Source organism: Coenobita brevimanus, chromosome 33, assembly GCF_032717465.1.
Source record: "Coenobita brevimanus isolate Jiangsu-jjx chromosome 33, ASM3271746v2, whole genome shotgun sequence".
NCBI classification, from domain to species: Eukaryota; Metazoa; Arthropoda; class Malacostraca; order Decapoda; family Coenobitidae; genus Coenobita; species Coenobita brevimanus.
Window position 1 is genome coordinate 44,499,643 of NC_136986.1, and position 25,841 is coordinate 44,525,483.

General features: G+C 42.1%; 1 protein-coding gene across 1 annotated transcript; it reads left to right on the top strand.

Moving 5' to 3' along the window:
- The first annotated feature begins 803 nt into the window (after positions 1-803).
- wcy (WW domain-containing adapter protein with coiled-coil wacky) lies at positions 804-17,140 on the top strand. Its single transcript, XM_080269305.1, has 11 exons — positions 804-875; positions 1,040-1,073; positions 2,412-2,535; positions 6,469-6,627; positions 8,945-9,051; positions 9,591-9,789; positions 10,528-10,671; positions 11,472-12,110; positions 15,527-15,702; positions 16,240-16,367; positions 17,010-17,140. The coding sequence occupies exons 1-11, from the start codon at positions 835-837 to the stop codon at positions 17,083-17,085; spliced, it is 1,827 nt and encodes a 608-aa protein (XP_080125431.1). The 5' UTR covers positions 804-834; the 3' UTR covers positions 17,086-17,140.
- Positions 17,141-25,841: the final 8,701 nt, after the last annotated feature.

Genomic DNA, 25,841 nt, shown 5'->3' on the forward strand with positions numbered 1-25,841 from the left:
TAAAAAAGATACAGTGACAAATCAAAATATCACTAGGAAACCTGCAAAACCTCTTGAATATTGCTTAAACTGTGCAAAAATCTAGACTGTTGCTTGATTCTTGTAAGATGTTTGATTTCTTATCGGTAGCATTTGATTATATCTTTAGCTCTAGCAGAAAATCGATAAACTGATAGCAGGTTTGGCTATATATACTGATGTTAACCCGCATGATTCAACATCCATTGCAAAAATCCCTTGAGTACCGCCAGATTTTTTATAGATAGCCGTTGAAAAATTATGCTAAATGGACGTGACTATCTCTAACTCTAGCAGCAAAGTCGCTCAATTGGCAACACGGATAGTGATGTGTATTGATGTAACAAGTAGGATCCAACACCATTGCCGACCCTCAGCCTCAGTGCCCGCCCGACTCCCGCGACCGGAATGCCTTTAAGATGGAGTCGGGCGAGGCTCACATGGCCATAAATGTCACTCCTCAATCCTCTATGCCATAGCGGGCGAACTGTGGATAATGTCCCCAATAACCCTAATATCCCCACTTACAGTTATTGTCTGGGAAATTTGAGTATATATTAATTAATCACACTCAAAAATGCAAAGTTTGAGTAATACAAAGATGGAGAAAGTGTTAAAATATAGGTGATCAATACTTAAGGCAATCGTTCCCCTCCGTACTTGTTCCTTACTCTCAGTCAGTTACCAAGAGGATCCCCGTATGTAATATGGCGTCGTAATGTTACAATTTTGAAGGAACCGAGTCGCTGGCTGCCTTTTTGCTGGAAATTCTGCACCTACTACTCCCTGAGACGTTTTCCTCCTAGTATTGCATTAATGGTAATGCATGCGAGGAAACTACCACGTATTAGCGATGGGTAAGTTAGGATTTGTGGACGTAAGAGGGGCTAGATCTGTGCCTCTTGCTGAGGATGCCCGCCATTTGTTTGTCACGAATTCTGCCACTCCTCGAATTTATAGGCTAGGCGTGGGGGTATGGATGCTGTGAGGTCTTAATAACGCCCTCCATGTCTCATTCCAGGTTCATCGAGAAGCACCAGACCCACAGCTACGAGGTGAGGCAGGGAAGGTGTGGAGGAGGTGGACTGGACAGGTAGATTTCAGAAGCAGGCTGGTTGGCAGACAAACTCCACCCTCTCCACTGCCGCCTGGCCATGTTTTCACCTCCATTTCTACAGCTGGGACGGCGAAACTGGTCCTCTGGTATTAGGGTTTAAGGCTGGAGGTTACTTTCAGGTGCACAGGAAGCGGTTGATGTGGAATTGTGGGTTGAGGTGGATGAATTACCTCCCTTCATCCACCTCTTGTTTTGGGACACTTTTCCTCCAGGTGGAATTGAAGGTGGAGGAGGAATGGAGGGTTGAAGTGGAGGAGGTGAGGTGGAGGGATTGGAGGTTAAGGTGGAATGGAGGTCTGAGGTGGATGATTGATGTGGAGGTGGAATATTGAGGTGGATCTGAGGGTGGAGATGGATTTGTTAACCCCTGCTGTCTGATAGTGTATTGTCTTATTTTATTTTTGCTATCTCCAGGGGATTTTTTTCAGCTTCAGGAGAAAAATCGTGTCCCTAATTGGGTTATGGAGACAATTTCAACCTCTGACCCAAAAAACGATCTCCAAAGACGGAAAAATCATCTGGAGGTAACGAAAATAAAATAGGAACAAAGTTTTTACCATTAATTATATTGTGATGATTTTGATTTTGATGGGTATGTATTTTTTTGGACATTGTTTGTTAATGGGGCTTTTGTTTTCATTTCATTTCAGCTGTAGTTAATTGTTTTTATTGCCAATTTGGTTTTCGTAAATTTAGAATATCCCATTAATTGAATTTGGATTTATTAAGTAGAGTAACCAGCCAGTTAACTTTATTTTTTGGTAATATATTTGCTCTTGGCAGATGTAAATTAATGTAAACACTTTTCCATTTATTTACGACAATATTTTTCAAGGTTAATCAGTTTACAGTATTTTTAATTTGATTTTTCTTACCAGTCTGTGTATATCTTGGTTTTTTAAATTTTGGGGTGAATAATATCAGTCCTTTTTTGAATAATCCGAGTTTATCATCAACTAAGAACATTGAAGGATATTCTGAGTAATGAAAGTAGGACTGAAAATTGTTTTGCCCAGTTTAATAATGGCTGAATTGAAATTAATGCAGTACAGAATATATCTTTAGTCATATTTGCTTGAATTGCTGTTTAAAATGATAGTAATTTACCGTACTGGTATATTTAAACAATGGTAAACTCAGAAATATGCAAATAAGACCATAGAGCACATTAATAAAGTAGCATTTTTATAATAAATTCATTACCGACCTTGGGTAAATACAGACAAAGCTGTACCCCCGTTACTCCCTGCGAATATGTGCATGTGTGTCGTTTCAGAATTCCAAGTACAGTACTAAATACCGGTATAGCAACCATGAGAAGAGCCGGGACTCCCCCTCCACAAACTCCCTGCGCTCCTCCTCTCCAGACTCGCGTTCCCAGTCCCCCCGCTACCACAAAGGTAATGTACGATGTAGCAGTGTTTATTTTGGATGCAGGGTGTCTTGTGTATAGTATATTTGGCATGTTTTTCCACCATGTTTTAGATATTTTGGTCCTTTTCAAAACAAACGTCTGATGTAGCACTGTTTACTATGGCTTTCGGATGTCTTGCGTATGGTATATTGGTGTGGTTTTCCTCGACGCATTAGATATTTGCGAACTTTCAAAACTAACGTCTGATGTAGCCCTGTTTACAATGACTTCAGAGTTTCTGTTATATGCGGTTTGTTGCATAGTTTTTCTCGGTGCATTAGATATTTGTGAATTTTTAAAACTGTAAAGGCAGTGTCTGATTAGCGCTGTTTATAATGGATTTATGGTGTCATATCTATGGCATATTGGAGTGTTTTTCCTCGACGCATTAGATATTTGCGAACTTTAGAAACTAGGTTTGATCATACACTGTTTACATGGATTTAGATTTTGTCTTACGTACAGTATGTTGTCTTGTTTTTCGTGGCGCATTAAATACTTTTGAATTTTTTAAACTGTCAAGGCAGTATCCAATTTAACACTTTATAGTGGGTTTGAGGTGACTTTTATGTATGGTATGTTGTCTTGTTTTTCTCGACACATTACTGGTATATGTTTGCGAATTTCCAAAACTGTAAAGATTAAGACAAATTCAGCATTGTTTATTCTGGGTTTGGTGTTCTTTATATATGGAAGATTGGTTTGTTTTTCTCAACGCATTAGTTATTTGTGAAGCTTCAAAACTAAAGACGAACTTAGCCCTTACTGCGGATTTAGCCATTTTATTCAATTGGTTTTAGTTGGCGGATTAAATATGTATGAATTTTCAAAACTGCAGAGGTAATGCCAGGTTTGGCGATGTTCATAGCGGATTCAGTGTTTTGTTTTAATCTGTATTGGCTTGTTTTTTTCAACACGTTAAATGTCTATGGATTTTTAAACTTGCGAAGGTAATGGCAGATTTTGCTCTGTTAATTGGTGTTCAGGACCATTTTTTGTGGATTTGCAGGCGTCTTTCATTTATGTTGACTTGTCTTTTCATGGTGTTAGGTGGAAAACGAGCTACCGGTACTGCTGATGATGTTAGTCTGTAAATTCAGAAAACCTCAATGGTAATGCTGAATTTAGCATTATTTACAGCCGTTCAGGGTAATTTTTGTGGATTTAGAAGTGTCATTTTATGCGTTAGTCTGATTTTTCTTTGTGCTTTGATATTTTGGAAATTCTCAGATTGGGTTAGAATCCATCAACTTTGGATGTCATGTGAAGAAAAAGCAGCTTGCAGGAAAACACCATGTGCAAAGAAAGGATGGTTTGACATGTTTTGGCTGTTTTGGTCCCTTCTGTTTGCTGGAGAGGAATGTCTTTTTGTGATAGCTCCAATATAATGGAACGGGAGGGATTGAGGGAGGTAGAGGGGGAGGAGAGTGAGGGGAAGACCGAGGGTGAGATGGAGGGATGGAGTAGAGAGGTATATGAGAGGAGGTGTAGGTTGGGGAGAGGGCGGCAAAATGGCAGGGGACAGAGTGACATGGATGCTTAATTTGTGACCACCCCTTTTGCGATTAAGGCGTCTTGCTGTAGATAGATAGATAGGTTTCTCTGCTGGGTTATAAATAGACACCCCTTATTCCTCCACTCTCCGTAAAAACGTTGTACGGTACTTAATTAATATGAGAATAATGGTATGTATCAGCCAGTTGAGTAATTAAAGATGCATACAAATAAGTGCTGACTGAAATGTGTGCTTGTAAATAATTCCCTCCCTCGGGCCTGTTGCGTCATTGGTTAAGGATGCTCCCTAATACCTCTTCCTTAGCAATTTATTTTTGAGTATACCTTGTTGATATGCTTTTGCACTCTTATCTATGCAGAGTATGTTGATATGTGAATGATTTATGTTATATAGAGGAGGACAGTAAGGTGTAACGTGCAAAATATGTTATACGTAAACAGTGCCGTCTTGGGGAAGTGATCATGCACATACATCAGTGCAAAATTGTCATATATATAGAGGGAAATGCTTATTACAGTGTTTGCTTTTGGATGCTAAAGTCCTTTTGCCTTAACTTGCACAAATTTTCCTCCTTTTGTGTCTTGTTTCATGTAACTCAGTGGCAGAATAAGACAGCACTACTGCCTTTCCACAACACTTCCTCATGATTAGTATTATCCTAGTGTTACATTGTTACAGCTCAGTGTTTAAGATAGAGAGATGGCAGTTTTAAGTCAAAAGTAAGAAGAGTATAGCCCTGCATCCCTCTCTTCAGTCAGGTGTTCATATGTTAATGGTGAAATCTTAAATGCATCATAGAATACATATCCGGTATAAGTCGGTGCAGCAGTGAGAAACTATGCAAAGAAATCCTCACTCAAATCATCACCTGCAAATACTATGCCCTTTCTTACTCTAACTTTGAGGAAAATTACCATGTCTCTATCTTGAATGCAGCGTTGTAACAGTATATTGTGTGGAAAAGCACAGTGGAAAGGATATAGAGCCATAGCATTGTCCATTTCTGACTGTGACCTGTGTGAAATAACCTATTAAGGGACGAGAATCTGGGCCAAATTAAGGTGAAGTAAGGATATACAGCTGTGCATCCGTGGCAGTCAGCAGTTCCAGTGTAAACAGTACAGTAACAGATGTGATGCATTATATCCATCAATGCAAGTTAGAGTGTATACAAAGAAGTGCAGACTCAGATTTGTACTTATGACTACAGCACACCCTCATTTTACGATGGTGTTTGACAAAATTTCATTTCATGATGATTTGTCGTATACCAAGTCCATTTTAACCTGGGTTCACTGGGGATACATTTGTGGCCAAGGGTCACTGACCCAACAAAGTCTACAAATACAGGTATGTGCATCTCACCTAAACTGGTACTTACTTGTAGTTAACTTCACTGCACTTCACTTGCTGCTGCAACTCAGACATTACACTGTTGTTCCATCAACGACGCTAATATACTCAATTGTGACGGAGTTCAAAGGCCTTCTTGGAACAAACGAATGACTAAGCTTGCCTGTTGGTGATTGTATAATCAGAAATAATGATTGTATATCTACCAGTGAGGCTTTGTACTGGATCATAACAGTCACGTAAGCGAAAATGCTGTCGTTTATTGAAAAGAGGCAGTAACTTTATTGTTATTGAATAAGTGATTTATTGTATATGGTATTGGTTCATTGTGTACCGTAGTGATGGTCTGCTGTAGAGTATTGGCTGTTCTCCCTCCCCCCTCCATCAGCTGTTCATATGTAAACAGTGTATTGTCAGAGTAAACAAACAGGTGCGAGTTAGATATCTTTTTAATCTCTTCTCTATACAGTATCTTCCATGTTTTGATGAAGTGTTTATTGATGAAATATAACTTGGGGCATTGTGTGAGGACCAGCTTTACGTAAAAAAAATATATACAGTATATATATTCATACCAATTTCACCTCTGTGGTGGGAAATTTGGTTTGAATGTTGGTAATGGTGGTGTACAGTACTCCTCACTTTAACTTGGACAAAAACTGCCATCTCTCAATCTTGAATACTGAGTTGTAGCAATAGATCAACACCAGAGTTTATATAAGGCAAGTCAAGAAGTGCATTGGAAGGATGTAGAGCCATAGCATTGGCCTTTTCTGCCTCTGAGCTCTGAGAAATAAGCTGCAAATGGATGAAATTCTGGACCAAGTTAAAGTGAAAAAAGTATGTCATCTTTTTCATTTCCTGGTGACACACACACTAATGGACCTTTATTTTTATCTTTTCCATTTCTTGGTGACACACACACAGTAATGTACTTTTGTTTTTATCGTTTTCAGTTCCTGGTGACATACACTAATGGACCTTTGTGTTTATCTTTTTCATTTTCTGGTGACACACACACTAATGGACCTTTGCTTTTTTTGCCAGCAGCGAGCTACTACAAGGTGCGTGAGAAGGAGAGGGAGCGTGATCGTGAGACCAGGGATCGGGATCGTGACCGGGACAGGGACCGCGACCGCGACAGAGATCGTGACCGCGACAGGGACCGAGACCGTGACCGTGACAGGGATTACCACTACAGGGACAGAGGTAAGGAGTTTGGGTTTGGCGTGTGTGTGTGTGTGTACACTCATAGCCAAATGCCTTAATCCTAGAGAGGGTGACCACAAACAAATCTCCTCCATTGCACCCTGTCCTTAACCACCAAGCTTCCTATCTGTTGCTTACATCAGCCCCACTTTCTGTACCTCTCCATCTCATCCTCGGTCTTCCCCTTCTGCTTCCTTCTCACTAATTATCACCTTATCAACACCTGCTGTATAGATTCAAATTGCAAAGAGGCAGGAAGAGGTTTTATGAAGAGGCCAGACACCTAAAAAAGAGCGACCACATACAGATCGCATGCCATTTTTCGTGTCCTCAGTAATATGGCCGTCCTCCCTCCAACTCACTTTTTTCATATATCTCTCCACTCCATTCCTTCATCTCATCCTCAGTCTCTCCCTCCACCTCACTCACATGCACTTCCCTAGTCAGTCTTTCATTTTCCATCCTCTCCACGTGGCCATCCTCTCCACGTGGCCAAATTATCTGGGTATTTTAATACTTTCAGTCACATCCACAACACCACAACACTCCTTCTCTTTCTCATTTGTGTTCTCTCTCGTCGTAATTCCACATGTTAGCAGGTATCAAGGATGTATGATTGTCGTATTTTCCATTTAATATTCACTTGAGTTGGGTTATGAAGTGTGTGATTGCTGTGTGGGTGAAGGTAAGTGTATCTGTGGTCTGTTCACCATTACTTGGCAGATTTTTGTCCTTTTGTGGCGTATTTCCCACAGCTCAGTTGCCTCATCACATGCCCCCTTTTGTGGACAGCGACCTCATTTTATTGTTTGTACACCTGTGGCTGAACATCTGTTGTAAAGAGCTCATATCCTCTGCTTCCCTCTTGTTACACACAGCTGCGTGATTGGATTGTCTGCTTACATTATTTATTTTTTCTCATTTTATTTTACTTTATCGGATTCCCACAGGCACTCCCTCAGCATCAGTCAGATTTCTTAGAGTGATATTATTTTATTCCTTAAAATTTGTGGTTTTAGAAAAGATGAAATTTTGTGGGTTTTAGACATGTTCTCCGCTGCCACTTCAGTCTAAATGGCTTAATCTTCAAGCCCATACATTGTTTTGATATATAAGGCAACTGTCAGTATTCCAAATACACACATGAATATTAGTATATTTGATGTCTGTATATATTTTTGGCTCAGTTGACCTAATTACCCAGGACAAAAACTTTAAGCCTGAGTATTGGTATATTTGAATTAAACCAGATGAAAAGCTGTGGTGAAATATGTGTGAAATAAGTGGCTAGCAGGTCATCGCTGTCAAAACTATATTTACCCAGCCTCTCAGTATTGATCCATGGGTTTTCTCTGAGGCTGACCACAGAAAATGGGAGATTGCCCAGTGTGGGATGAGAGACTTGCCTATATGATTTTCAAAGCCTGTAGTGATTTTATTTGAAGATTAAGTTAATCTGCATTGTTTCCAGTAATCTTTTTGTATAGTTTCCAAGAGAAGAGACTTGTATTTATGATTTATAGAAGCCAGGTACTTGTGGGTTTGTGGTGTTATGTGGGTTATGATTAATCTGCTGTACTTTTGTAGTCTTGTATGTAATTTCAAACACCAAAGCCAGACAAGTAACAGCTGACTAGAAGAGCATGCCTTGTATATCATATGTCAGTCTTAGTACTCGTCATTGAAGGAATTTAACCTCTTCACTCCGATGGTGTGTTTCATATTCAATTATTGCTGCCACCAGGTGATTTTTGTTCAATTTTGGAGAGACTTTAACTGTAGGTGTTAGATAACCCTTCACTACTAAAGGTTTGTCCAAAATCGAACAACATCACCTGGTGGTTGCAATAATTTAATTTTTAAAAATCGTTCTCGGACTGAAAGGGTTAAAGATTGCAGAGCTTATCCTTGTCCTACACCAATCCCCCACCACCACCATTCTTTCATTATGCCTTTTTATCTGAAAGACAAAGTTGCAGGAGGAATAAGGATCTCTTAGGTTTATGCCACAAACTTATGAATGCCTGTCTGTTTGTCTATAGCCCTACATCTTAATCCCGTAAAGGGTGGCCACAAACTAATTGCCTCCATGTTGCCCTGTCCCCTGCCATTACAGTGACCTCCCCCCAACTCACATGCCTCTTCACTTATGAATGTATACCCACTAAAAAAATTTGTGTGTGTGTGTGTGTGTGTTGATATTTGCTTTTTGTTGATTTGTTATTTCCGCTAATGTAACCCCCGTCGCATCTGTATATAATGATCTGTGTATATAAAAGCTTCCCAGGCCTAACCAGCCTCCCTGCCTTGTTTTCAGATGACAGTCGTTCCCCCAAAGACCGGCGGCGTGAGGTGCGTGACCGTGACAGGGACCGAGAGCGAGACCGGGACACACGCGGCAACCATGACCGCATTAATTCCGTTGTGAGTATCGCCATGTAATTTAATTCCTCTTATTTTAGTCTGCTGTCTTCCTGTTAATTTTAGTCTTCTCAGGATTGATCTGTCATTAGCTTGTAGTCTAGTGTTTCTCTCTCTCTCTCTCTCTCTCTCTCTCCTGGCCTTTGGTTTCTTCTTCCTTGCATTAAAAAAAAAAATAATAATACTGGGGTAATTCTGAAGTGTTCATTTCCTGGCTGCAGCTTCAAGATAATTTTAATGGTCGTGGCAAAACCCCACAAGCAGAAAATATCCAGGCATTGTATGTTGTTATGAATTTAAAACCCTCATCTTAGTGTTTCATGTTTTGTGATTGTGACAGAGAGGTGTTGTTAAGTGTGTAAGTGTGGATGTTTATGTGTGTGAGGTGGGGTCAGGTTTCTGGGGGTATGGATGATGAATAAATGAGAGTTTGGACAGTTCAATTGGAGAGGCTATTTCTTGCCTTCTGGACCCAGCCTCATCCAGTCATTAGGTGGGAAGAGAGGTCTGGATGATGATGGATATTTCTCACTTTGCAACAGCACAAGAAAGAGGAGAAGGAGCGTCTGGCGCGTGTGGGTGACTGGTCGGAGCATGTAAGTTCATCGGGTAAGAAGTACTACTACAACTGCCGCACGGAGGTGTCCCAGTGGGAGAAACCTCCCGAGTGGTTGGAGTGGGAGCGAACACGTGCCAAGGAGTCATCTAACAGGTCACACGACAAGAGTTCAACTAGGCAAGGTAAGCAGTAAATGGCAGGTGTTGGATTTTCATGGATGTTCTGTGGGAGAGGGACATTCTTTTACAGTGGTACAGATCTGCTTGGGCATCACCACCACCTGTTATACACACATCTTTCAGCTCCCGTCACATCTTCCAAAAGAAGATGTGGACTGCAGAAGTGCAGCCTCTACCTGCACTCCTACATTACACCAAGTATCATTGGAAATATAGCCACTGAAATGGAAGTTATTACCACATTGTAAACTGTATGATGACTATGAATATTGTATTGTCCTGTGCTGTTTGCCGCACTTGTAAGTAAATACATGGTAATGTGTGTGTTGCATCCTCAGTGGGAATCAGCTGTTGGTGTATACTATTGAGAGAGCAGTCTTATTAACATTAATGTCATGTTCTCTTTCTTTTGGCTCGTGTGCCTCTCGCCAGGTGATGATAATTATAGATTGCATTGTAATATTGTGTGATATTTCCAAAGGTTAACATAATGTTATTGGTAATTGCTGCTCCTGATGCAGTTAAATTTGAGTTATTGCGTATATCCAGCAGAGAAACATTTTCCTAGTGTGATCTCGTTTACTTAACTATAACACTGTCTGGTCCTTAGTATAGTCTGACTGGCTGTGATTTCACCCAGGTTTTCTTTATTTTATCTCTTTATCTATTTTCTCCCCAGTATCAAACCTAAACTAGTGGTGCTTCATCACTGATATCATTTGTGTGTTTCTTTAACTTCAGAGAAACATTCCAGTATGGGAGAGAGCTACAGGGAAGGGCGTGACATGAGAGATGGTGACAGGGAAAGAAACGACAGGGACAGGAGAGAACTCTACCGTAGTGATGACATATACGATAGAAGAGACTCCAGAAAATACGGTCAAGGTACGCACACACTATCTGTCTGTCTGTTTAGTGTCACAAGCCTCAGTCCTGTAAGGGGTGGCCACAAACAAGTCTCCTCCATATTGTCCTGTACACCATGTTGCCACCCTTTCCCCAACTTATACCCCCCCCCTCTCTCTCTCATCTACCTCACCACTCCATCCTTCCATCTCATCCTCAGTCTCACACCCCGGAAGAAATTTATTGTGATACAGGCTACCAGATAATTTTGTTAGGCTGAGGGAGTCATTCGTCACCTTACCCTTTGAGTCAGAAAGATCAGAGCTGAATTAAATATTGGGGTGAGCTAATGATGTAATAAATGCTGGAGGGGTACAGGTTAATGGAAAAATGATTGGATCTAGAATTTGACTTTTTATTCGTTGATTTATTTTTTGTATTTTTTTTGCATAAAAGTAAACACAGGTAATAGATTAATAAAAGGCATGGGTTGATGTTGAAGGAGTACAAGTTAAGTGAGTGCCAGTACCATTCACTGATAAATAGGAAGGGGTAATGTTCAAGGAGTATAGGTTAAGTGACTGCAGTCAACCTTGGCAGTATAGCTTGTGTATTAGTACATGGATACAGTAATAAGCCATCAATGTTTTACTCTTCCAGAAGTTGGTGCAGTGGATGTGGAGGTGTAGGTGGGTGACAGCAATATACTCTAATGTTGTTAACCTTTCATTACAGTTCAACATTCAGACGAGCGATGGCAATGTTTCACCAGCTTAATGTCAACAGAATAGAGTGTCTTTTGGCTGCTGTGGTAAACCATCAGTGTTTTATTTTTCCAGAAGTTGGTGCAGCGGATATGGAGATCTCATCGGGTGACAGCACGCCCACCTCGGAGCACCTGCACAGTCGGGGTGGGACGGAGAACAGTCACGAGGTGGCTGGTGTGGGCGTGGGTGGGGGTGCGGGCCTCACCTCGTCCGGCCTGGCGTCGTCCTCGTCGGGCACGGTGGTGACGTCCAGCCACATGGCCACCACCACCACCCTCATCCAGAGTGGCCTCAGACCCAAGCTGGGGCTGCTGCCGGCCTCGCTACCCTCGGCCCTGCCCAGCCTGGCCAGCACGGGCCCGGCGACCTCCGGCACCCCCACCACAACCACCACCACCTCCGCCACCGCTGCGCCTGCCCTAGTGACCTCCATCCCCGCCCTCCCTGCCTCCGCCACCATGGCCGTGCCACAGCTCCTAAACCTCCATCCCCGCCTCATGACTCTCTCTAATTCATTGAGCAAAAGTGGAATAGACCTGGACACAGGAAAGACTGTCAACTCAAACAACTCTCATTCTCATGATGGAGATGGACTTGTAGTGAAATCACAATTAGAACCACTAACAATATCAGCAAATAGTAATAATATAGGGGGTGGCCCGCCGACTCCCACACATTCTGAAAACCAAGACGGCATTGACATACGAAAAGGTGAGTACCGGACTGTATTTCCTTATTGTTACTTCCTCCAGCAAAATGACCAGGGCAGGCTGACATTCTTGGCACATACCGGTGTCTCACTACCAGGTACCTATCTTCCCTACTGGTAACATGCCAGTATAGTGTAACCTTTCTATTTTCCATTAGAGACAAATGAAGAACTAAATTTGGTACTGGTATTGAAAGACTTGGATTATCAATAGCTACATGGAACTGTGTTAAGAGTGTATGATGAATATTTGCGAACCTAAAGGAAGAAATTAAGGAACAGTGTTGTGATGGAAGTGTAGTGTGGAGGCGGTGTGGATGTTTATGCATGTGGGGTGGAGTCAGGATTCCGGGGACTTGAATGGTGAGTGAATGTGTGGCCATTTTAATTAGGGAGACTTTTGGCTGGTTTTTCTTTGTTTTTGGACCCTACTTCACCCCATCTTTATGTGAGACATGAAGTTGATGATGGTGGAGATTGAATATATGTGGAGAGTGGACCAAATGGCTTTTAAGAATGTAATAGTGAAACATTTGTGGGTGAAAAATATATATAGGCTACACAGATTATCCTTGTATGGTTAGGGATGTTAAAAAAAAAAAGAAAGAAAAAAAAAAAAGAGTGATACGTTTATGTGGAGCTACAGAACGTGGTGAAAGTTTTTTGGCGTATCAGATAGAGCCAGGATTCTAGGGGTTTGAATGGTGAGTGAATGGAAGCATGGCCCATTGGACAGGGCAAACTTGGGCTGTTTGGATGTTGCTACTCCTCACCTGCCCTAGGGTGGGAATGGGGGTCCGGATGATTATGGTGATGGTAAGATTTGTTTTATTTCATTGGTGCTGTAAGTTTGGGGAACTGGGAAATTGGGTGTGTTGGCAGCTTGAACTTTAAAGGACGATATTTATGTAATTTTCTGAGCGATTTGTTGCGAGGAAGAAGGAACCAAAGGCCGTGAGCCTGCGTTACAGTTCCCTCCAAGAGAAAAACAAAATACAATAGAGAGCCAAATTCAAGATCCGATCATTTTGAGATGCCCTCCCGTAACTGGAACAGAATGCTAGGGGTTGTGTTGATCGTTTGAGAAATGAAAAATCAACTAGGAGAGAGAGAGGAGTGAGGTGGGAGGGAGGGGAGGAGACAAGGATGAGGGACAGGGAAGAGGGCTAAGTTAGTGAGAGGATGTGAGTTGGAGAAAGGACAGTCTGATTCATTTGTGGACCTTCATTCCTGGATTAAGGTGTCTGGCCATAGGAAGTTATAAGAAGATCCATATATGATTCGCTCACTTCTAAATATAATTAACAATTGCTGTAATAAACTACCGGTATGAGAGATGATGACCTTGAGAAAGTTAAATATAGAAAGAGGAGAGCAGGAGGAAGGTTATGTGATGATCATAGCAAGAATGACAAGAACAGGATGTGCCTTATTTGGTGTTGCCCAGATAAGGCAAATCCTTTGATATCACATTGGCATTGCCCACGATTTATGTCTTGCGGACGTAATGCACTACGAATGCCTGAATTTACAGTATCTAGATCTTCCCAGAGCTGTTATGTTTAGAGGAAAGTGATGGTTTTTGACACAGATGTACACTGTTGACCACTTCACTCTGGTGATGTACAGGGTTCCCATGAGGAGTGGTGGTGAGCTGAATGATTATGATGCTCTTTTGTTGGGTGATGTGCATGGCTTGAGATGTGGAAGTTGTGAGGATAATAAATTGATAGGGAATTGAGTTGGTGTGATGAACATGAAGGTTTGTTGCCTTATTTCAACTCTGGAGCCAGCAGAAAGACTGGCAGGTGTATGTGAAGCACATGTGTGAAGAAAAAAAATCTATCTCTCCGTCTGTTGATTATTGCCTTAATACCACAAGAGATGGTCACAAAGCACCTCCACAGTGCCCTGCTCTCAGCCATTTGTCTGTCCTTCCCCCAGCTCACACCGTGTCTCATATTTCTCCATCCCTCCTTCTCATCTCCCCCTCCCCCTTCACCCCACTCACATACACTTTGGTAGTCAGTCTCTCTTTCTTCTCCACATGGCCAAATGATCTCAGAGTATTTCTCTTAACACTTCAGTCACATCCACATCGACTGTAGAGAAGGAATATTTGCCAGTGTTTAAGTCATTGAGGTGGGACATTTCACAGACGTGCTGTTGGAAGTTTTCCAACTCATACTCTCTCTCTCTCTCCTCATTTTCGGGATTATGTCTCACGCCATCCTAAGGTGGGAAGCAAGGACAGAAACACTACATAGGTGTGTGACCATATGGGACGCCTCTACAGCAAAGCACCATTGTGTGTGTGTGTGTGTGTGTGTGTGTGTGTGTGTAAGTCCTTGGGGAGATAGTGAAGCACCATGTGGGGCTGGAGTGAATTTCTTTTTGTGTGAAAATCCTTAGGGTATGGCTGATTGGCTGGGCGGCTCCTAGAGATACAGTAGTTCATATCTACAAAGGCATCAGGCAATTGATAAAAATGTTTGGGAAGCTTTGACCTGATTAGACATGGGTTTGTGATCTGGGTTAAATTATCCCAAGCAGCATAATGTGGACTTAGATGTGGTGAAAAGTCTGTTATCACCGCCTTATCAAGTTTCCCGTGTACCTGTGGGGTGTAGCGCCCTGGAGTGAGGTTCTTAGATCACTTTGGGTACAGTAATCAGAAAGATAAGGCAGCCCAGGTACAGTCTGCTTCAAGTGTATAGTTGCCCCATATCAGCCGTACCTGGTGTTGCTGACCTGATTAATGAAGATACCGTAGTGCCTCGTGTTTTGTGTTTCATTTGTACAGTATTTATGTGTTTGATGTGATGAGTATGAGTCAGGCCAAGGCACAGTCTATTTTAAGTGTGTCACTATCCTGTATCGTGACACTGTTGTTGAGGTGCGTCACTGTGATTTGGGATCTGTTTGTTTGTTAGTTGTGAAGGGCAAGACCACTTCTGTCAGTGAAGTTTGTATTTTCTATGAATGCTGTCACAGTTCTTTTCATTTTAAAGGTGTAAACGCTCTTCAGGCAACACTGAAGTGCTGTGGAAGGGCAGGCAACTTTGAGAAACAAAAGCCCAGATGACAGTACAGTATTATTATTATCCATCCATCCATCCATCATCCAATCCTATGTTGCCCCATGAGGAGCGTAGGAGCCCGGAGCTAGGCAAGTTGGTCCTGATATTTAAGATGAGATTATTATTATTATTATTATTGTTATTAATTGTTATTATATTCATTTTGGCAATTGTGTTAGTATTTCACTCTGTCAAGATTTTTCTCACTCACAGGACCCCACCTTGGGTTTGGAAATGTCTGGATGTTGATGATGAATTTAATTTTTATTTTGTTACTGTGTTGGAGCAGGTATCAGTGAGCATGTATTAAAAAACCCTCCCTTATGTATATATTTCAGTGGGTAGTCCAACGAGCAGTATTAACTCGCTGCAGTCCCTTAGCCAGACGGCGGGAGGGTCACTGGCAGGGCTGAGACCGCTAGTCCCGGCACTCACACCCAGCCTCGCTAACTATTACAATGAAGCCCTCATCTCTCACGTACAAAATTGGCCAGCTGAAGCCCTAGAAAAGCCGGTAGGTTTATTATCGATTCTTGTGCAAGTTGTATTAACCTTAAAATGCCTTAAGTTCCTCGTGCAAGACTCACAAACTATGATACTACACTGAAGCCCCAGGGAAGCTGGTAAGTTTGTGTGTGTACTCCTGGGTAAGCTTTAGTAGCCGTTAGAAGTCTCTCTAATGCATTTCAGCCCTAGACTTTTCAGGTGATTTATGATGTTTTTCAGTCTTTCTTGCCAGGCTTTGTGCAGGAGGGTGTGGTGGGCAGGGAAGAGTTGCCTTTATTTGTCCTTTCCTCACATGTTTTGGTTGTAATGTAATTCTGCCTAAGTGCATAACCTTCGTATAAGACAGTAGGTTCCTTGTTAACTGAACTTACAATATTTTCCAATTTAATTTCCAGAAAACCTCAGCCTTCTATGATAGGTAAGACTCATTCAATTTTTGAAAGGTATTTTATTTTTTTCTCTCCATCTTGATCACGATATTCCCCATTCCATCTGTCCTAGTCACACCCACTACAGCCACTAATCCCTGCCACCATCCCCACAGGCCCAAAGACTATCAGAAGAAGCTCATTCTGTTGGGAGTCTGGTGATGACGCGGGTATCTGCCGAGCTCAAGATGGCGCGCTCCCTCGTACGTCTGGCAGAGATTCAGGCCACACTCCATGAACAAAGGTATGGCTCTTGTATTTCATGGCACAGGACTTCATTGCTGCCCAGGTGAATGTATTGTGTGGGTTGTGTTCTTTCCTAACTGGATAAATCAACTGGTTGGATATGGTAAGTTCTCAGGCCTTATCTTGACCTCATTGGTGACTTTTATTCCATACAGGTCCATGTATTTATTACCAAATATATTGTCTTCATCCATTGTTTTCACACCTGTCTGCCGGTGATAAAGGTATTTGGGTAACAGAACACACACTTTACCAACACTGATACTCCAGATTTTATAGTTCTTAAGCATCAGCTAATTCAGATGGAGGGATGGGGTGGAGGGGTATATGAGAGAGGGGGGTGTGAGTTGGGAGCAGGGCAGTGAAGTGGCGGGGGACAGGGCGACTTGGAGGCGATTTGTTTGTGGCCACCCCAAACGGGATTGAGGCGTCTGGCAATAGATAGATAGATAGATAATTCAGCTTCAGCACTTCAGGCAGACCCATGTTTTTGTACAGAATGGGCTTTATTTATTACTCAGCTACACAAGTAACTTATTATAGAGATATTCTGTTGATATAACTAGTATGTATGACTAGGGAAAAATGTGTTTTCCTCAGTCTACAGCTGATGTTACATATTGTGCGTTCTCTGTTTCAGGATACTTTTTCTACGTGCTCAGAAGAGAGAACTTGAAGAAATGAAGGCACAGAATTCCTTTATGAGTGACACATAGTGTTGGCCTGCCTGTGATAGCTGCCTGGGCCAGTTGTCTTGGTATAGACATGCCTGGGAATATTTATAAAGTGTTATATTTTCTTAATCATGTTCTAGATGTGTGAACATTGGTGAATTCCAGAAGTGTAGGGTGGTACTGTGTGGGGAGATGGCCCGAGTGGCCCGGTGGCCTGGGTTTGACGTCAGCCACGGCGTCACCCGGTGCCGATGGCGGCCGCCATGGGCTGTACCGCCGGCCCGGCCCGGCCCACCCCAGCCTACCCTCCACTCATGTCCCCAATGTCATCTGTGTTTCTCTGTGATGAATAACACAACTAGACACCTCCAAAAGGCTGAGCCTTTACTGGACAGCTCTGCCATGTCACAATGTAATACTGGATATGCCAGAGGCTGGCACTGTATCACACTCCCTGGGGTCGGAGCTTCACCCCTTTGAGTAACATCTGTCCTCTTCCCTCCTTCCATCCTTCACTCCCTCACTCTGTTTGCTCTCACCGGCACACTGGCGGGGCGCCGCACCTTGGATGTTCCCGCTTCAGGTATCGTGCTGGATAAGAAATTTAAAATTATCGTATCAGTTACTTTTTTCATTCCTGTGAGCCACAGATCCTTACAACCGGTCACTGCTGAATGATTATCACATATGCCACCAGCCTCACTGTCAACACTTCCAGCCTGGGGACATCTTTTTTGTCTTACTCCTACCATCTTCACATAATTTATTCAGCACAGAAAAGACTTGGTACTGCAGGGGTTAGATGTGGCCTTGAGTGACCCTTTCATCAAGAGAGTTCTTCTCAGGGTAATTAGATCATGTGGTAGCAGCAGCAGCAGTGTATGAAAGACTTGTGGTTCAAGAGTTCAAGTTGGGTGATGCCCTGTTTAGTTTGTGTTGCTACCAGACAGATTTAGTTGACTCAGGAAAGGCTAATCATGTTGGAGGAGTTATTGTGGCTGGATCTAACCCTTCCAGTTTGAAAAAAATCTGTATAAGACTAAAAATAAACCATCACGAGAGAATGGAACTAAAAAAGAAATCCTCAGGTTTGAGTGGCTAAGAGATGGGGGTTGAAATATGTGATGAATTAGTTCAGTAGTAGTGGCACACACGTCATTGCCCCATTTTAACTATCAGTAGATTCTGGAGAGCATCATAGCTTTTATTTACGCTTTCCACAATCAGTTTATCCAAGTGGAAGTCCTGTGAATGTGTTTTGTGTTCATGGTGACTCAGGGTTGCGTTGTGGGTGGCACTGGAGGCTTCTTAATGCCCCCTCTTCACTGGTTTATCTTGCACATTACACCTCATTATCCTGGTACATAATGTAATTGATACAGACTCGACATTAACCCTTTTAGTCCCGTGATGTACTGTTTGTTTATTCTTTCTGAGATTATAATAAGCTTAGGAAAGAATGTCTAGTAATGAGGTGGGTCTTCAAATCTAACTTCCTCATTTCAGAAGGTCTCTCCTAAGCTGAATTTTGTGATCAGTAAGTAACATAAGAAGGAAGTAGAAAGGTACCATTGGACGAAGGATCAGTAGTATTCATTAAGAGATCCAGGTTAACCTCGAATATGAACTGAGTGGACTGCAGGCTGAAGTTGCATTTCTCCAGGAGTCCACCCTCGTATCAGGGTAGATGGAGGAAGTTGAACATTACAGTATCAAGTCCCTCTAGACCACGAGGGGGTTTAGAGGATACAAACAGCATACAGCAGAAGGAAAATTTAAACATCGTACAAAACATGAAAATAAAATCAACATACAAAAGAATGAAGTATAACTCACTAGGAAGAGAGAAAATAGAATACCAAGCTTTGTCTATTGACTTTTCTTCTTTCCCAGTGAGTATTACTTCATGTTATATATTGTACGTATTTGTGATATCTAAAAGAGAATATGAAGGTGTAATATGCTAAAATAAATCACTGAGGAAGAGGCGGTAAGAATCCTGCTGTGTCACCCAGGATAGGGCCCATGGCGAGGTCCCAGGGTTGGATATGACGCGGTGTCTCACAGAATATCGATGCTAACAGACTTTTAATACATTTCAGATCCATTACTTGAGTAGGTTCCATCCCCACGAGGTGACTGGAGGGTTTTTTCCGATCTTGCAATACCAACAAGGGGAGAAAGCGGAGAATTTTCGATCTTGTCCTAGTGTCTTGGGAAAAGGGGAAGGTTTTTTTTTTAAGGTTTCTTCTCTCGTCATGCTGTCAGGGGAGCTGGCAGAGGCTTTTCAATCTTGTCATGCCGTTGGGGGAGTAGGCTGGTCATCTACCCTAAACTGTTTCGCTGTGGTTGGCACTGTTCGGTATTTGTTGAACCAGAAGGAGTCCTGGTATAACCCCTTCAGTCTGAGGATGTATCTTTGCTTTCCTGGCTACCATGGGATGATTTTGATTTATCTTGAGGAGAGAAGGACCTGGAGGGGTTATATGTAGCCTTCATTAACCCCTTCACTATTACACCTCTCCCTGAAGCTTAATATTATTGTCTGTAATTGTTGTAGCATGAATTATATACATGGAAAAATGCGTCATTGAACTGAAGTGGTTAAGGCCTCAAAAACGATCTCGGGTAATTCTCTCTCTCTCTCTCTCTCTCTCTCTCTCTCTCTCTCTTTCTTCCCATGCCAATTGTATCTCAGTCATTGATAGTTCCAACTGGGCTGTGAAAAGTGTCATTGTGTTTTTGTAATCCAGTTGTTGACCCTTTCAATACTATGACATTTTCGGTTTATTTTTGAAGCCAACACATTATTTTATTCAGCAGAGTGAGAGAGTTTCTAAAATGGCCACGTGAGGTAGAGTTAATCCTTGTCACATGGAACCAGTTTGGGGGAAGGAGGGTGGTTATATATCCGATAATTTGTTAGGGTCGGCTGTACTGAACCCTTATCCGATAATTAGGGCCATATCTGATAATTCATTAGGGTCGACTATACAGAACCCTTAGCCAATAATTGGGGTCGTATCCGATAATTCATTTGGGGTGACTATATTACCCTTATCCGATAATTAGGGTCATATCCGATAATTCATTAGGGTTGGCTGTATTGAACCCATATCTGATAATTCACAAGGGTCGGATACGGAGAACTCATCTGCATTATAAATCACGAAGAGAAAGGAATCGGATTTGAGGCTTCCAGTGCAACCTGCATTATGATCCAAAGCCTCCAGTATCTCTCTTAAACTGAATTAAATAATGTGGTAGTGAGAATAAACCTGACTATATCCGTGGTATCGAAGGGGTTGTTGATCTTTATCCTTGTGAAGTAGGTGTCATGTGTTAAGATGTTGCGGTAAGGGAAGCAGGTTCATAGGTCGTTGTGGTACAGGTAATGGCTAGATGCTGGAGGGTTTGAGTTGGTGGCATGATATAGTTCTTGCTGTCTAGGTGGTTTTATTTAGCATAGGAAAGGCCTCTTGTATCATTCCCCAAAAGGAGGCTGGTGGGCTGCAAGAGAGATGCATCCTCAGCCAGCAGTCCACTTGGTTCTCACTTCAGATGAACCTGGGGCTACAGTAAGAGCAACAACTACCACATTAACCACATTGAGGCTGTATCTAACCCATGTCCAGTGGTAAGTACATCCTAATCTGAATAAAATTATGTGGAGTTTGGGAGAATCAAAACATCACTGAGATTCAAAAGTTAACATCTTTAATTCAGTGACAGACACAGAGTGGTACATGAGCAGCACTACACAAGGAACTGACAGCAGTTTGTAATGTTTTGTGGGGATGGCTCAGTTGGCTGGTGTGGGCATGGTTGTCAGAGGGAGCAGGAAGTGGATAAGTGATGCAGGGTTGATAACGGAGCCACCCCACAACTCACGAGAAACCTGCGGTAGAAGCAGAGTGTCACATGGGCCGCCTTGTACTGTGTTCTTGTTATCTCCATACAGTTTTATTCAGCTTATGAGATTTATTCACACTGGAGGAGTTAGATATGACCTTCAATTGTCCCTTCCATATGAGAGGCGCCTTTCTGTAACCCACTGACCTTTGGGATGTCATTTTCGTTTGTGCTTCCCATTTGATGAGTTAGTTTGGGCAGCCTTTACAAACTTAAGGCAGTTGATAAGGCCATACTGAACCCGGTGAATATAAGTTGTCTGTCTTAAGTTGGGGAGGGGGAATGGCAGGAGCAAGACTTAACTACGAGAAATGTCCCCCGGATTTAGAGGGTAGCAAATACAATCATCAGGTAGCAAGGATGACAACAAAAATCGTGCCACAGAAAGTCACAGGTTGAAGCGTACGTCCTTAGGGGAATATAACAGGCTTGGAGGCCATGTTGTCTTTGTTAATTGACAGTAAATGGCTGGTTCTCATCCTCTGTATTTTTTTTGTTACTCTTCATCTCTCTCATCCTGCCACCAACCTGTTTATATGTTGTTGTTTTTTTGTTGCAGAATGTTTAGTCATGTTAGAATCACCGTGTTAGGTAATATGGTATGTCATTAATACCTCACAGACTTCATAGGCGATATATATATTTCTTTTAATGTATTCTTGCCACCCTCGGAAAATTTTGATCAGTTTGGGAGACTTGAAACTGGAGAGGTTAAGTACAGCCTTCATTGACCCCCTTGGTACGAGGCCTTTCCTGGGTTTAGTAAAATAGTTGGAGGGAACAGGAATAAACGATATAGAAGGAAAAGCACTGTTGAAGGTGTTGGCCTCTTCCCTGTAGAGACATGTCATTGTTTTATTCTTGCAAAGATGAATTTATCAACATCGTAAGGAGGTCTTATGTTGGAGGGGTTATGGGAGGCTGCTTTTATTTCCCTTCACCATGAGGTATCTTTCCTGGGATGATTAAAAGTCATTTGGAGGCAGGTAGAATAGAACATATAATACTGTCCATCTCTATATTGAAGAGTTCAGTTATGATTACTTTTTTCTCTTCCTTTAGGTCTCTCTCTCTCTCTCTCTCTCTCTCTCTCTCTCTCTCTTTTTTTTTTTTTTTTTAATAGTTGCTGATACGAAGGATTTCACTGAGCTTGAAATTCAGAGCATTGAGGCCAAGAAGGAGTTAAAGAAAGGTGGCAGTTCTGTTGGGGACAGATGCAATTCCACCTTCACGCTGACTATAGGAACATCGTCATCATCATTGTCATCATCTTGCTTCATCCTGGGAACTCTTGGACAGGGAATGGCCATGATAGAATTACTTCTAGGCTACCTCTTCCTCACACACATCCTTCTCACTCTTCAAACACTCCTCTTCCCCCTGTTACTTCAATATACTCTTCCATTCCCCCTCATGTAATCTGAGTCATAGTAGTTTTCTTATTTTGTTTTAGATTTTATGCTAAATTTAGTGTCATGGTGGAATTGTAAATGCACCCAACAGGTCTGAGACGAAGCTTACATACCTCATATAAAAATTTGCGTTGCGTGTGGGAGACGAGTTTGTTGTGGAAGTTTAGCTGGACAGGCACACTGATTTAACCCCTCGGATCATAGTGATGCCCTCATTATTTTAATTATTATTATCATCATCATCATCATCCGGACCTCCTTTCCCACTCTAGGGCAGGGTGAGGATATCATTTTTGTTATTGTTATTATCCATCCACCATCTAATCCTGTTTTGCCCCTTGAGAGTTATCCCTCAATAATGTCAAATTAAAATATATTCATGATGCAGCCAGGCATTTATATTCAGCTTTTGTTGGCCGTTGGTAGTGAAGTGAGTGTCTCAGAAGGTTTGTTTTTGTCTGCTGTATTCGTCAGACTTTGAGAAGATACCTACGGTACTTCTCACTCCGTACTTCACCCTTCCAGTTGGAGATCTCTTACTAAGCTGAATAAATTTGTCTGGGGGCAGCAAGGATGATTTAAACACTGTGTCCTCTGGCTGAAGGGAGTAATTTCATAATGTGACATGTTTCTGGTGCACTTGTTAGTAGTATTGGCTGCACTTTAAAAATCCACTTGTAAGCTTTTGTGCCACAGCCATCATCAGTGGCAGGTCATCGGCATGTACTGGACAAATAACCGTTCATTGGATGTAAACACACTGGCATGGGCCATTACCAGTGCACAAGACCTCATTAGGAGTCACATTTTTGGATTTTTTTTGTTTTTTAATAACTTCCTGTTAAGTAATTGACATTCAGACACTTATGACAGTCTTAGCTGATTTTATTTTTCTTCCATCAGCTGGAATGAAATAGTAAGAAAGCCACTGCCATGACAGGTGCACTAGTTGTTTTTGTGGCCCAAAGGTTGTTTGGATGTAAGCATGGTGTACTCTTGGATGAAGTTACCTTTTGCTCTCCACCATCCTTTTCAGGGATAGAGAGGGAATCTAGGGACTTACGTTAAGAGAGCGACTCTTTATTGATACCAGCAGTTAACATCCTCAGCTGAATAAAATCATCCGGTGTTGAGTGCAAATACCATACCATACTTCATGACAGCCAACTTGTCTGTTGATTCTCATCAAGTAACAGTGGCTTCTGAATGACGAAGGTAATTTTCATCCTCTTGATACAGTGGAGATGTGTCACAGTATGGTAATGTTTATTCTTTCATTACACACTGACCTTCCCTGGCCTTGAATGGCTGTGTGGACAAGTTGGTTGGCATGGAGTATAGAGAAGACTTACCATGAGAGAGTTAAAGTTCCATTGCTACCTACCTGCTGAGAGGCTGCCTTCGGTGGCCTCCACTTGACGTCAAGCCACGTCCTGTCTTCAGAAATGAGTCATAACTCGGGAACCGGTGGCTCAGTTGGACTGGAAAGTGCTTTATTCTTGAAGTTCGAGCATTTTAATGGTACCTTGCTCTAACCAAAACTTGTGCTGTATGTGCAGTTTTTGCTGTTACAGTAACAAGCAAACCAAGAAATGTGCAGAAATCGGATCATTATAATTTAAAGAAAGCTCATTTTTCAGCCTTCCCCAATGTATAGTACCAGTTGCTGAAAATATTTAATGTTTTGAAACATCTTTTGACTTGTAACAAGGACTGGATACTAGTAGGGTGCTAAACATACAGGAGTGTGGATGGATTCATTTCATTTAAAGCTGTGATGTTAGAGGTTTTTAGGCTAAATTATTTTAATTTGTGTATGGTCAAAAAATCTAGTCTAAAATTTTTTCCTAAATGGATGGCGATGATATTCAGAGTAGCACTGGAGGGGTTAGATAGAGCCTTTATAACCCCTTCATTTGTGGCCTTTCCTAAGGTGGTTTGGCCATGTGGAGAGGATGGAGGGTGAAAGACTGACGAAGAGAGTGTATGTGAGTGAGGTGGAGGGGGGAAGAGGGAGGGGGAGGCCGAGGATGAGATGGAGGGATGGGGTGGAGAGGTATATGAGAGAGGGGGGTGTGAGTTGGGAGCAGGGCAGTGAAATGGCGGGGGACAGGGCGACTTGGAGGCGAGTTGTTTGTGGCCACCCCAAACGGGATTGAGGCGTCTGGCAATAGATAGATAGATAGATAGAGCAGCAAGAGTAGGATGAATTAACCCCTCAAGGTAGATGACAGACTGGCCGTGTTGGTATGGATACTGATGGAGTAGATGGTATTGAAGAGGGTGACAGATGAAGGTAGACTATGATATTGAAGAAAGTGACAGATAACAGTACACAGCAATAATGAATAAAGTGACAGATGAATGTAGACTACGATTTTGTGGAAATTAACGTGAAGGTAGACCACGATACTGAATTCTTGTGACATGAAGGTAGACTGCGATATTGAAGAGAGTGACAGGTGAAGGTAGACTATGATATTGAGGAAAGTTAAGGGTGAAAATAGCTGGCTATCAGATTTGAGACTCGGACGTGTGGATTTAAGCTTTGTGCAGTGGTAGTATCGTAACCAATGAGGCTTATCTGGGGATACTGCTGGTTGTATGGCTGTGTTGTGGTGATTGGGGTTGGTGTTGAGAGGATTATATAATTTTCAAGAGCAATTGTTCTTGTAGAGTGAAGTAATAACTGTATGACTAAATCAAACTGAATGTGGATATACAGTTTTGATATGGTTAACTGCAGTGGTTTTTCAAGACAAGCCTAGAAAGGGCTTGTTCCTCTTATAAGTCAGTTGCAGTGTGGTGGGTGGTGCATCTGAGATGTATACACTTATGGAGAGCAGTTGTTCCTGTCGTACTCCCTATCCATTGAGTCAGCACCAAAGACACTGCTATATGTTGAACAATGGTGCTCTGGGGAGGCTTGTAGCACCCCGTGTGATCAGTTGTTCACTTGTTCTTGTATCATCGTAAGTGTTTGAAAAATTAGTGGCACCTTCAAAATCATGTAGTTTGAGGTCATCACTGTTATCAGGAACTCTTCGTGTTATATCCTCAGTATAATGAATTTTGAGCATTGTTTGATGTGAGGATGAACTGCAGTGCTTGTGCGAGGCACACACAAGCCTAGAGGAAAGATGTTCCCTATTCCATTATCTATACACCAGACCATAGACAATTGGTATATGGCTTCAATTTACAACTGGGAGAGAGTTGTTCTCATATACTGGTAAATTAAGTCTGAAAAACCATGGACATTGGGGTATGGCTACAATGTGGTGCTCTTGATATACTCATTCAGTCTTCAAGAGCAGTTTACAGTATCAGTTCTCTCTGTTATTCAATCTATCCATTTTTTTCACCCCCAGTCTAGGCTACTTGTTTTGATACTTAAGGCAAGGATGACCAGCCTCACCTGCCCCTGAGTGGCATTATGTGATCAGTAACCACCAGCCCCTCCTCAGTGGTAAA

What these genes read in the sequence shown, in the direction of transcription:
- wcy (XM_080269305.1), top strand. Translation starts at nt 835, where the DNA reads ATGGTAATGCATGCGAGGAAACTACCACGTATTAGCGATGG. An exon ending in CTACCACGTATTAGCGATGG is followed by an intron (nt 876 to 1,039) that starts GTAAGTTAGGAT and finishes GTCTCATTCCAG; the next exon opens with GTTCATCGAGAAGCACCAGA. An exon ending in GCCACACTCCATGAACAAAG is followed by an intron (nt 16,368 to 17,009) that starts GTATGGCTCTTG and finishes TCTCTGTTTCAG; the next exon opens with GATACTTTTTCTACGTGCTC.